The sequence below is a fragment of the Mauremys reevesii genome, linkage group 23 (genome assembly GCF_016161935.1).
Source record: "Mauremys reevesii isolate NIE-2019 linkage group 23, ASM1616193v1, whole genome shotgun sequence".
Taxonomy (NCBI): Eukaryota; Metazoa; Chordata; order Testudines; family Geoemydidae; genus Mauremys; species Mauremys reevesii.
The window spans coordinates 22709536-22721756 of NC_052645.1; the positions used below are offsets into that span (position 1 = coordinate 22709536).

Below are 12221 nucleotides of genomic sequence, written 5' to 3' on the forward strand. Positions count from 1 at the left end.
CGGGAAAGATTCTAGAGAAGAAATAGGGTGTTCCTAATTCAGCCCGCCCAGGCAGGAGACATTCCATCATCAGTATGGTCATAAGCTAATTATTGAGGTGAGTGCTCAGAAAAGCTACATTGCAAGCAGGTCACTACCCCAGATGGACTTTGCTTGTGCCTGGATTTATGGCAGAATTTTCTGCCTTTTCAGAGGCTTCCTCCACCCATCATTCTTATACCTGGACACATAGGTGGTGGGTGAACCACAGGCTCGGGGAGGATAGCCCCTGACCTGGCCCACTCCTTCTGCCCGGGGACCTGTCCCTCCCACTCCCCTTCCCACACCAAAGTCCAGAGGCCCCCTCCCCCCCCGCCACAGCCACCAGCCCCTCCACCCCCGCCAGCCAGGGTCATCCAAGTACCTTCAGCCCCAGAGAACCCAGCGGGTGGCCCCCCCACCAGCCCAAGATCCCGAGCGGGTGGGCAGTGCACAGCCTCTCCTCAGCCCCAGAGCACTGGGTGGGTGGCACGTGTGACCTCCCCCCCACCAGTCCCAGAGCACCAGGTGGGCGGTGCATGGCCCCCCTCACCCCGGAGACTGGGCGGGCGGCACACAGTCCCAGCGCTAAGGGCCCCCCCAAGCACTGGGTGGCCCCAAACACCCCGAGTCCCAGCTGCCCTGTCCCCAGCCGGCTTCCCAGAAGAGGAGCAGCCTGCCTGAGCTGGGGCCAACTAGCAGCAGGAGGGGGTCTTGGGGCAGAGCATGGGTGGGGCCACGCAGGGATGTTTGGGGAGGCACAGCATTCCCCAGCCTATTAAACACGCCGCCCATGCGGATGTCATTCATTCCAGGTAATCCAAAACCTCAGGCTAGTAAAGTCACATGGCAGTAGCCCCAGGCAGCTTCACTTTGTTTGCAAGTCACATAGTCCTACAGGGTTTTGGCAGGGAAGAGTGCAGCTTTGCAGCCTGCTTAATGCATATGCTGGGTGTCTGCTCTGTTCCCCTTTGGATTTCACAGGGGAGAGGCACAATCATGAGGGTTTAAGGTTCATTAAAAACATAAGATTCCAAAAAGGAACTAACTGGGGAAGTTAAAACAAGGCTTAGAGGTCGTGTATGGAGCTTGGAAACAGCAGCCTATTCCTATTCAGAACTACTAATACGAGCTAACCTCGATCAACCGAAGAATCAGATACCCTAATACCAGCCAACATTCAAGTCAACTGGGCCAGTGACTGTCAGCAGCGGGGCTGCCACCTCAGACCAAATCAAGGTCAGATTTGTGCTCTCTGGCCTATGAATGGGTGGTGAATACGTACAGCTGGGGAACTAAGCTAACTACTGCCTGTAGGGGTCAGTGGGGCTGTTGACTAGTCCCTGATGTGGGGCAGCGTTTACTAGGACGCTGGGAGAGTAGCCTAGCCTCAGGAGATGTTAAGACAGGAGGTTCTACAAACTTGGCCTTTAAGAAGATGCCAATGATTTCAGCCGACAGCTCAGGCCAGTTGGTTTACCGGCCAGGGCAGCTCTTGGGCTAGGAATCCAAGAGTGTGTCTACACATAAGCTGCAGCAGCACCGCTGTAGCGCTTTAGTGCAGACACTGCCTATGCCAATGGGAGGGGTTCTCCCATTGGTTCTCCCTGAGAGGCTGCAGCCAGGTTGAGGGAAGAATTGTTCCATCGACCTAGCGTTGTCTACACAGGGGTTAGGTCGGCAGAGCTACATCTCCCAGAGGTGTTTTTCACATCCCTGAGAGACGTAGCCATGTCAGTGTAAGTGTCCAGTGTAGACAGCCCCGAGTCCTGCCTTGCCCCCTCATCAGCGTGTTCCCTGGGTTAGCACAGGCACCGTAGCTGCTCTTCAGAAGCACCAGGGAAAGCTCTTCCTGCTCAGATACTCCCACTGAAGTGTTTTCCTACGTTGGGGGAGGGCTGGGGGTGTGTGTGCAGCAGAGGACTGTGATTTCACTCAGTCACCCTCCCTGCTACACAGGCAGCTGCTTTACATGCAAACAAGGCGTGAACGGTGGAAGAGTAATTCCCAGAGTGGCTGGAGTTTGCCCTCTTCACCCCCATGAGTCAGGAAGAGGTGCTGGCACTAGCGCTCAGAAGGGGGGGGTCACTGAGGGCTGCCCCACAGCCCCTAGGCCAGCTCCTAATCTGTTCTGCGGAGGCAGCATAGCCAGGAGTCAGTCTGATGAGCAGCTGACATCACTCCTGTGGCTAGAAGGAAGCATGTGGCACAATGCTGACCCTCTCCACAGGTCTGGGAGCCCCACATCCATCCCCACGGCCAGTAGTTTCCACCCTCCCCTGTATCAAATTGGAGAATCCGCATGGGAGAGACTAAGGGTCTGTCTACACTGCAGTAGGACACCTGTGGCTGGCCCGCGGCAGCTGACTCAGGGTCGTGGGGCTCAGGGTGCGGGACTGTAAAATTCACAGTGTAGAGACTGGGATTAGGACCCTCCCACCTGGCAGGGTCCCGGAGTCAGCTGACACAGGCCAGCAGTGCTGTTTTACTGCCGCGTAGACGCACCCTGCCAGCTCAGTCAGCTGCACTCACTGGGGTCTGTATTTCACAAACACCCATGGGTGCTACCTACTAACTTCCATGGGCGCTAGCCAGGCTTGCACAGAGAGGAGAAGGCCTGCGGGTTCCAGTGATCTCCCTTCCTGTGACGCTGATTCAATAGATGGATTTTTCTAGCCAACCTTATCTGAATTTAAGAGGTACAGAAACCCTAGATCTTGTGCCAGTTTTAGCCAATATTGTGTGTGCCCCTGAATCCTGCCCTAGTCAGTCTGCGGAGCTCAGAGGGTCATTGCTTAACCCTGAAGGAAAGTGGAGAGGCTGTAATGTATGACAAGACCCACACCACAGGCCAGGAGTTTCAGGATTGGGGCCAGAGCCACCTGCCCAGCGCCATTGAAGTGCACGTTGCCATCCAGTTTCAGGCAGCTAGTTTTAGGGGTAGCTTGGCAGCATTCCTGGTAACAGGAGGCAGCTGCTCCTCTGGCACAGGCTGGGCTGGCGGTCTTGCAGACTTTGCTACATCCAGCCACGTAATCTGAGCCAGTCTTCTTCATCTGCAGGAAGGAGACAGACATTAGCAGTCTTGGGCGTTAGCAGCCCTCTGGGTTCTTGCATTCACGTTAATGGGACCCACTCAAACCCCCAGGCACATCCTCCTGGTTCAGAGGCAAAGGATGCACAGAGTCAGCTTTAACAAAAGCTGCAGTGCCCATATCAAGACTCTAGTCGAGGCCCTTGTTGGAATCTGCAAGAGGTCAAGGACAAAGAGAACCACAGAGACTCAACTACTCCCTGCCCCAGGTGTTTGTCCCAGGGAAGTTTGCTAACTCTGTTTTAGCTACTCTGTGGATGAAGCCCTCCAGAGCTGTCAAAATGGCACAAGATCCACAAACATCTCTGTGCTGTCAAGAGCCCAGCATCAGCTGTGAAATGGCAGCACAGATGGAGCCGAGACCTGGCTTGGCGCCCTTCAGTCCTGCTCCATTCACGGCTCTAGTTAAGAGGCACAGCTCAGGGTGGTTAAAGAATTGACAAACAAATCCAGTACCTCACAGAAGTCGAATCCAACGATGCATTCAGCAGCAGACTTCTGGCCTTTGAAGCATCCATTTCCATTACAGGAGAAGGTTGTGCACACTTTCCCCTACAAGACAACCGTGAACAACCATCACTCCAGAGTGCAGAGCTATCAGAACAAGGTCTGCCGTTTAAGTCACTTTCCTTTCGCCTGGTCGTTATGAGACACTTGTGTGAGGAGCTAAAATTCACACAGGGAAAGCAAGAGGTCCCAGGGACCCCAGGATCAGCAGATTGCCCTCCAAGAGCCAGGTGGCTCTTGGGCAGTGACTGGCATTGGACAGGTAGTTCCAGCAAGCCCAAATCTGCATTGACAAGACCATCTTTCAGGGGCTGGCAGTCACATTTTACAACATTCACTGACACCCCAAATACCAAAAGATCAAAGAAAAATCAACTCCCAACCCCCAAACGTCGCAGAAAGCTTCGCTAAAATTGCACTCTAGCTGGCAAATGCCAAACCCTCCTCTGCCTCCACCCTCGTGGAGGGGGCTCTGCAGGGTCCCACAGAGATAAGCAAACTCCCAGCCATCATCTGGGAATCTCTTCCAAGAATCAGAGGACTGAGATGAAAGGGTCCTGTTATGGATCCCTCTAGTCAATCTCCCCAGGGGCTGATGCATGACAGTTCCCTACAGAACGCGAGTCCCTTCAGAGTGTGTGTGTGTTGTGCCCCTCCCTCAAACACGGTGTGTAAGAGCTTTGGCCCCAGAGACGGATCCCAGGATAGCAGTCTCAGTATCTCCTCCCAGTGCCCCAGGACCTTCCTGCCATTCACCACAGCACTGTGAATAGGGCTCATCCTGCAACTAATATTCCAAGCTACTTGGATTGGCAGCACATGGAAGAGGAACATTTGGCTGGGCTTGTTACCGACCGTATCCTTGCCTGGCTCTATACGAATCTCTTCCCTCTCACAGAGGCTACATATTAACCTTTGAGAGCATACAGCATGGGGAACATTTCATCCACCACTAAAAGGCAGCCATTTCTGGGGTGGAACACCACAGTTTAACAGTTCATGGCAACACTACTCAGCTTAGCACTCCCACTGGCAGCATGCCTACACAGCTCTGCTGTCTGGTCATGCTGGAAGGCAACACTTACATTTTTGGGAGGGGGCTTCGGGGTGGTAGTTGTGGGAGCTGGAGTGGTGGTGGGCGGCAAGTCACCTGAAACAGACACGAAAGGAGACTGGTGAGACAGGGCTGCATTGCCATGGAGCCTTGGGACCCAGGGCTAGAATCCAGAACATGGCCAGAGACTGACACGCCCCAGTGGAAGCCGCTAGAGTCATTTTAACCTGGGGATTTACATTAGGGCACTTCAGTACAGGAGATGGGTATTCAGCAGCCTCATTCCAGAACGTGAACCACATCTGTTACTTCCCACCAATCCCTGCTCTCCCTACCAAAGCTCAGGTGTGTTTGATGCCTAAGAACTGCCAGGCCAGGCAAGGCAAGTATCTGGTCTGACAGCACCTTGGAGACAAGTTCAAGGAACCCCCACAATAGACATCTGGGAAATGTCCCTTGTAGGCAGGTTATTTCTTCCTCCAGTAAGGATTGTTCCCTGCCCCAAGCCCTTCTATTTTTTGCCCCAGCTAATGGAACTGTGGATGTTTTCATCATCCAGAGAAGCATCTAATCCTTTGAGAAAAAGTCTTGTCACATCTTTGGATTCTGACATCTTGTGGCAGCAAGTTCCACAGGTTAGTCTGTGACCATTTGGTCACAAGTTTCACCTTGGCACAACGGCAGTGAGTCTGAGGAGTGGCTGAGTGAGCCAGTCACACTCCTAATGGGAATCTGAACAGGTGGCGAAGTCCAGCTATGAGCCTGTGTGCCCCCCACGACCCAGCAGAGCAGAGTCACTCCCAGGGAGGAGACCTGGAATTCACCCAACTTGCTGGCCTGACTAGAAGGGAGAAGCAGGAAGTGCTGCACGATCCTGCTAGTGGAAGAAGAGAGAACTAGTTTGTTTACCCCGTGGGATGGGATGAGGGAAATCAGGATACAGGGAGGCTCTCGAGGTGGCGAATGGGTGACTGCGATGCAGCTAGAGGAGGCAGTAGTAAGAGAAACCCCAAGTGCACGCAACTGAGCCACTAAGACAGCTCTGCCCACTCCATCAGGGCTGCGTGACCCCCACAGCTGTGGGTATCAGACTCTCCTGCCGAGACATTGCGGGATGGCTTTTCCAGAGAAAGCATCATTAGAAAGCTACAGTGCTCCCAGGAATCTGGGGCCTGGCCTTCGCCAGCGATCGTAATTCAGTTAGTTATCCTGCAAGAGGCTTCCTACGTAATCCCTCTGGCCAAACCAGAGCCATTGGGAATCCAACCCCCCACAAGCACCAGAGCTGGCTCCTGAGCCAGACTCTATGGCCTGGGTGGGTTCTAGGCGTGGGAGGGGCAGGGCCCCACCACTGCTCCCCATGGCTTCCTTTGGAAGGGTAGGCTCTAGTTGCCTCTGCTGTTGTGTCTTGCCTCCAGAAAAACGTGTTGGATGGAGACTGCTGTCACGTAGGAACTTCAGCTACTCTATGGCCTCTATGGGCTTCAGAGTCCCAGCGGGATAGACTCTGATCCCGCACCACACGCACAGAACCGGGCACTCAAGGTGAAGCCCCCCTAGTTGTTAGCAGCACAGACTTTCATGAGAGCAGCTCTGAGAGTCGAGCAGAGGGCCGGGGTTACACCATGCATCAGCCAAAGGGCAGGAGAAGATGGTGAGAGTACAAAATAAACCCACTCCTCCACTCCGGTGGCAGGCGCCCCAGGCCCACCCCCTCCATTCCAGCCCTACGCCCTCTGCCTTAGAGAAATAAAAGCCACAATGCAGCAGGGCCCTATGAGAGAGCCAACACACGCCAGTCTCTGGCCACGTGCCATAGACTGAACCCTTCTCTTTGCTGCCGGGAAGCAAAGTCTCTTGCTGAGAGTGAGAAGCCCCGTGCGGGCCGGGCTGTCCCAGCAGGCTGGTTACCGTAGGCGGTGGCATTGAGTTGCAGGCACAGGGACGAGTTGCAGCACTCCAGGATGCATTTGCTCATGCTCACGCTGCTGTTGGTCACACACATCTCGGTGCCGTTCCCTCTCCCACACTCACTGCTGCACTTGGCTGTGTAGTTTGTGTGGGTGAGACGATAGAGCTGCAGGGACAAGGGAAGAGCCAGAGCCATGTACTCGAGATGCTTCAGCCACACTCGCCCACCACTGCTTGAAAGGGGGGTGGCTGGGGAGCCAGGCAGCTCCGGGGGCGGGGTGGGCTCATCTCTGCACGCCCCCATGCCACTGAGAACAGCCTGCAGAACTGCTCTGGGCACACTGGAGCCTGGGGGAACCCCCGATACAGCCGGCTCGGACAGCAGGGAGCAATTGGCAAGCTGTAAGGCGAGCTAGTTCTATCCCGGGGAGCAGGGCATGGGAGACAGCAGGCTGCTCCTGCGAGCGCTAAGCAAAGGCAGGTGTCAGAACATAGGAGACAGGACGGGGGGAAGGGGACGGACAAACCAGGGTTAGGAGGGTGACAAAAACCAGTCAGAGCAAGAAGAAGTGACAGACTGTGCAAGAGGAGAGAGAGAACAAGAACAGGAGCTGGGCACAGCTTATGAGCCCCGGGGTTACCAGGCAATAGGCTGGAGAGGGAGGGAAATATTGTGACTCACACGGCATCCTCCTCTCCCGCCCCCAAAACGCATCACAGCAACCCAGAGCCTGGGAAGCTCCTGGTCTGTTTAGGCTGCCACTTCTACGGCACCTGCCTGATCTCCCTCCCCTCGCGCAGGCAGAGCCGAGACATCAGCCAGGATGCTCTCCCACTGTCTAGGAGTGCTGCACCCAGGGCGCTGGTGCGAGCCGGTCACTCATGCAGGGAGCAGCAGAGTTGACTGGCACAGTGCCCGCGCGGAGAACTCCCCTACCTCACAGTGAGACTCATTGTGGCAGGTCACGGTGTCATTGGCATAAGCTTTGTCCTGGTAGCATCTCTCTCCAGAGCACTGAAAACTCTGGCAGGTGAGCTGCAGAAAGAGCACACACACTCCGAGGTCACCTTTCTCGCTACAGACCTGCCATCTGCCCGACCCCACCCATGCTAACCCCACGCCGGCAATGCACCCAGCAGCGCTCCCCTCGGCTGTCATTTGCTGCTGCCTTGCAGATCGCTCACTCTGCCTCTGGCAGTGTCTGCTCAGCTGCCCTTGGATGGACTCTGTGGTCTCATGCAGCACCAGGAAATCCAGCTTTGGGGGAAGCCTTAATTATCAGCCACCCCCCAGGAGCCCCGGCCCTCCCAGCAGAGCTGCAAAGGAACTCTGCTCTTCTCTCGGCTCCCCACTCACACCCCTCCCGCCTCTCTAGGCTCCTGGCAGAAACCCTGGACAGTATTTGGCCAATGGCAGTTTCCTTACAGGTGTGTCTTCTGTCCCATTCGCAGAGTGGTTGGAGACCATAGATGTGCTGGAAATAGGGGAAGTCTCCAGAACAGAGGGGGTGATGACCGTAATCATGGTAGGAGGAGTAGTGCTCGGGTCTGGAAGATATAAGGTTTCCGAGTGATAAGTCATCAGGAGGGAAACGTCTCTTGTGCTCATAACAAGTTGCGAGCTAGGTGTCCGGAGAAGCTGCAGCCCTCCCCTTGCATAGCACGCTGCCTGATGGGCTGTACAGAAATCACGTGTGGGATATGGAAGGTACCAGAGGGGAAATACTCTAAATGTGTGACTGGGGAGCCAGAGACCATGTGTGGACAACACTCCACTGCATGACTACTAGCATCAGCGATAAATGAGAGGCTGATTTTATAGCTCCTCCCTCACCGCTGGGACCTCCACTGAAGGGGCGAGCCTGGCCCCATAACCCCGCTCACCAGTGACGCTTTGCCTAAGGAAAAGTCTTTCCTAGAATTAGATCTGCCTCAGAAGGGAACAGGCTGGTAGCTGGGGAGGCAGGTTAAACCTGGGGTTCCTGGAGCTCTAGCAGCTGCAGCGCACGAGTCAGAAACGCTGAGATTTTTCCTGTGTGTGGTTTCCCTTGTGCCCCCACCATAAACATCTCGGCCAGGGCGGGGCAAGTGTCCAAACAAAACCTGTTGCTGTTGCCACCTTTAACGCAGTTTCCCCAAAAGGAGCCTAGAGTTCTCCCCATTGGCCAGTCTGCACCTCACCTGCTGATGCAACAGGATTCCAAGAGCTGAAATGCAGAGTCAAAATGCAGAGCAGGAGGAACCCTGGAACAGAGAGAGGAGATTGCACAGTGCTGAGCTTGTAACACCTGCTGCCAGAGTTACTCTGCCGCTGAATATGCTGCATTAAGGAAGTGTCAGCGTTCTCACTCTTGGGCTCCAAGGCCAAGACATTTTGAGTCATCAGCTTTAAAAGTCCTGGCAGAAGAGGGTGTCTGGGAGGCGCAGCGCTCACCTCTCTCCCACCCAGAGGAGTTTGCACAGCCCTGTGCATGGGGGGGCGGGGTGAGGTGGTCGTCACCCTGTTGAGTCAATGGGCACAGCCTGTGAGCAGGAAATGCTGCAGGAGCCTGAGCATGCTCTGGAGAGAGCAGCTTGAGCTAGAGAGCCATATTCCCTCCTCTGGCACAAACCCGTTAGCACTGACTGTCCTTGGACTGCTCTCTTCCCAGTTCACTGTTTTTGCTCATTAAGAAGACTGATTAATCACTTGTCAAGGCAGCATGAAGGGCACCCCGAATCCAGGACTGACACCTCCAGGATAGCCCCAATCCCAGACAAATGCCTGTGGAGGGCAGAGGGAGCGTGTCGCAGACACAGAACAGTAATGCTGTATTCACTGCTCAAGGGATGGGGTGAGCTGTAGGCATCGCACAGTTTACAGGAAACGTCACCAAGGCAGCAGCATCTGCTTCTGGTAACTGAGCAGGATGCAGCCCTGAGCCATCAATTCCCAGCAGGAGCGCACTGTGCATGGGCTGGGACACTGCCTGGGGCATGCCAGCGCGGGCCAGGGGAGTGAATACCCTGCCATTCCTCGTGTCACACAAGTGACACAGCCATTGTCTAGAACTGTAAGGGCCCAGGTGAGCCAGGAGAGGATATTATTTGTGGGCCTTTTGAGAGGCCAGAGGGCCTGGGCACTGCCAGGAGAGCAGAGGCACCTGCATGGCAGATCATCACAAAGCTTCAGCCCAGCAGAAGACCCCTCGTCGCACTGCTGAGTTACCAGGGCAAGTGGCGGAGCTGCCTGGTCCAGTGATGCAGGGTGCCCTGGTAGCAGAGCCTCTCCCACAGCACTGGGGGAGCTGCCTGCTGTCTCCGAGACCCCTGGCAGTCGCCACCCCACTAACAGCTGCTCCCTCCACAGTGTGTCAGTGAGGCTCACACCAGCACGTCCACCCGGTCACGCTGGACAGTGCACGTGGCGGCCGTGTGTGGGGCACACACTGTAACGGGCTGCAGGAACCGCAGGCTGAGACTAGCTGAAATCCCATGGCCAGAGGCTTTGTGCAATGCCTGGGCTGCTGACCACACTGAGGCATTGCTCTGGGACACTGCTAGAGCCAGCTCCGGGGTACATGAGCCCTGGGTTTTCAACTCTCCCCCAAGAACCCCCCTTGGAGGCAACTCAGCTTCCGCGCTGCCTTATTCCTCCCATTCGCACTGTGTGGCACATGCCCTGTGGCGAGACTGGGTTTCGTTCATGAGCGGTTCCAGCACCAGCTCCCCAGCAGCCTGGAGGCAGATGTCTGAGGGGGCGGAGGAGGAGGAACATTTTGTCATTTAGCAGGTTTGCTTTTAACAGGCTGGGATTTGCTCCTGAAATGAAGTCACTTACCTCGGCCTGGAGCGACCCGGCCTTCCCCACCTGCCATCTTCAGCCTGGGAGGCGCTCACAGCAGCAGAACCCTGGGGGCGGGGAGGGAAGACAGAGTAAGAGCCGCATCTCACTGCCATGGACCCAGATGTGAACATAGACTCCAGCCTGCACCCATGATACAAACTGCTCCGTGCTGACCCGGCTGCAGCTCCCTGTGAGCCATAAGGCTCCAAGGCCAGCGGGATTCACGTTTATACTTTCCCAAGAGGGCAATTCAGAGCATCTCAGGACCTTGTCACATCTCAGTAACTCTCCATGGCTGGCCGTGGCCCTTCCCCGGGTCGTGTGTTTAGAACACCAAGGAATCTGGGCCAGTGAAGCCCAGGTCTGAGCTCTCAGTTGTCTGTGGTCAGCTCTCCTCATGGGCCTCACTATCTCCAGAGTCCAGCACCTCCTGCCCCACCACTCGCCAGAGCATCATGTGGGAGAACCAAGCTCTCCATTGACATTACACTCCTAGTCCTTGTGGCGGAGCCTGCCCCTCCTGACGGGTGCATCATACAGACCAGTGACACCTGTCGGGGCCGCGTTCCAGGTTAACAGCCTCCTTATCTCAGTCGACTTTGCCTCTGAACCAAATGACATGCCAGTGTCAGCACGGGGCGTTTTTTCACGGCATCATTTCGCGGACGCTCCGGCTAGCTCACAGTCTTAAACTGCCTCCCAGTCTGCCATGGCGCCCAGCCTGGGCCAGCAGCCAAAGCCCCCCGTCCCCTCCAGCAGCTCCACACTGAGTGTCACATCTGCAGCATGCTGAAGACAGACGGGCAGCAGCTGATCTCATTCAGAAAGAGCTTCCTGTTCCCACCAGCCCTGCCACGGCTGCCCTCTCCAGGCTGCTGCACTGAACGGCTGCTGGAGCCAGGGGGCTTTGCTGCTCAGTGTGGATTATGTGGCGCCTGTGGCTACACCCAGGTATTTGCAGCTGGAAGTGGGGTCAGGGCCTCCCTGAGTGTTGCAGCTCCACCCCGGGAGCAGAGCAGAAGCTCCTGGCCTGCAGGGGATGCTGGAGAGACAGCTGGCTGGAGAGCCCTGCAGCACCCTCCCACCTGGGCTCAGGCTCCAAAGGGACGTGCCCATTGCCGGCTGCTCTACCCCATGTCCCCGGGAGCCAGCACAGAACTGCTCCTGCAGCCCAGCTCGGCAGGGAGCTTGAGAAGGGCCAGCCTTGCCCTGATCACAACCCGAGTCCTGGATTTAAATACACAGAGGTGCTACCGGGGGACAGTTCGGGGGCTGCAGGCTGGTCAGACAAGCAAGTCAATGCGGCTTTAGCAACACTGGAGAGCTCCCCATGGCAGAGCCCTGGCCCTGGGGTATCTATCAGAGATAAATAAGAAGAGGGCTACACATGGTCACAACTCACAGCACTGGCTAGTTGTGAGTCACCCCAGGGAACAAAAACAAAACTGTGCGCCTGGCAGAGCTAACCATGGGCAGGTAGCAGACAGGAATCAGAATTCAGCCAGAGACCCAGGAGGCCTCAGACTCATCACTCCACTGTAGCTATTCTCCAAGGTGCACTTTCAACCGGTCCCTCAAACCCCAGAGCTCCCCGGATCATTCTGGCACGGCTCACGCTGTGAGTTCTGCCCTTTCTTCATTTCACCAGACGTTTAGTCCAGCTTCCCAATCAGCCCTCCTGGGGGGCGCAAGTCCCCCACTGCCGCACCAGAGAGGCAGCTCTCCCTTTCGCAGGAGGCTCTAACCTGATCCAGTTTGACAGAGGTGTTCCCAGAAACACCCAGGCAGACTAAGCAAGAACAGGCAGCTCA

General features: G+C 55.9%; 1 protein-coding gene across 1 annotated transcript; it reads right to left on the reverse strand.

Moving 5' to 3' along the window:
* Positions 1–467: 467 nt before the first annotated feature.
* LOC120389214 lies at positions 468–11056 on the reverse strand. The gene is made up of 9 exons (XM_039511602.1): positions 10953–11056; positions 10405–10475; positions 8766–8828; positions 8011–8132; positions 7522–7620; positions 6585–6750; positions 4705–4769; positions 3569–3664; positions 468–3074 (listed from the first exon to the last, which is right to left on the reverse strand). Exons 2-9 carry the CDS (start codon positions 10439–10441, stop codon positions 2814–2816), a joined length of 909 nt encoding a protein of 302 aa, XP_039367536.1. The 5' UTR covers positions 10442–10475; positions 10953–11056; the 3' UTR covers positions 468–2813.
* Between the last annotated feature and the right edge of the window lie 1165 nt (positions 11057–12221).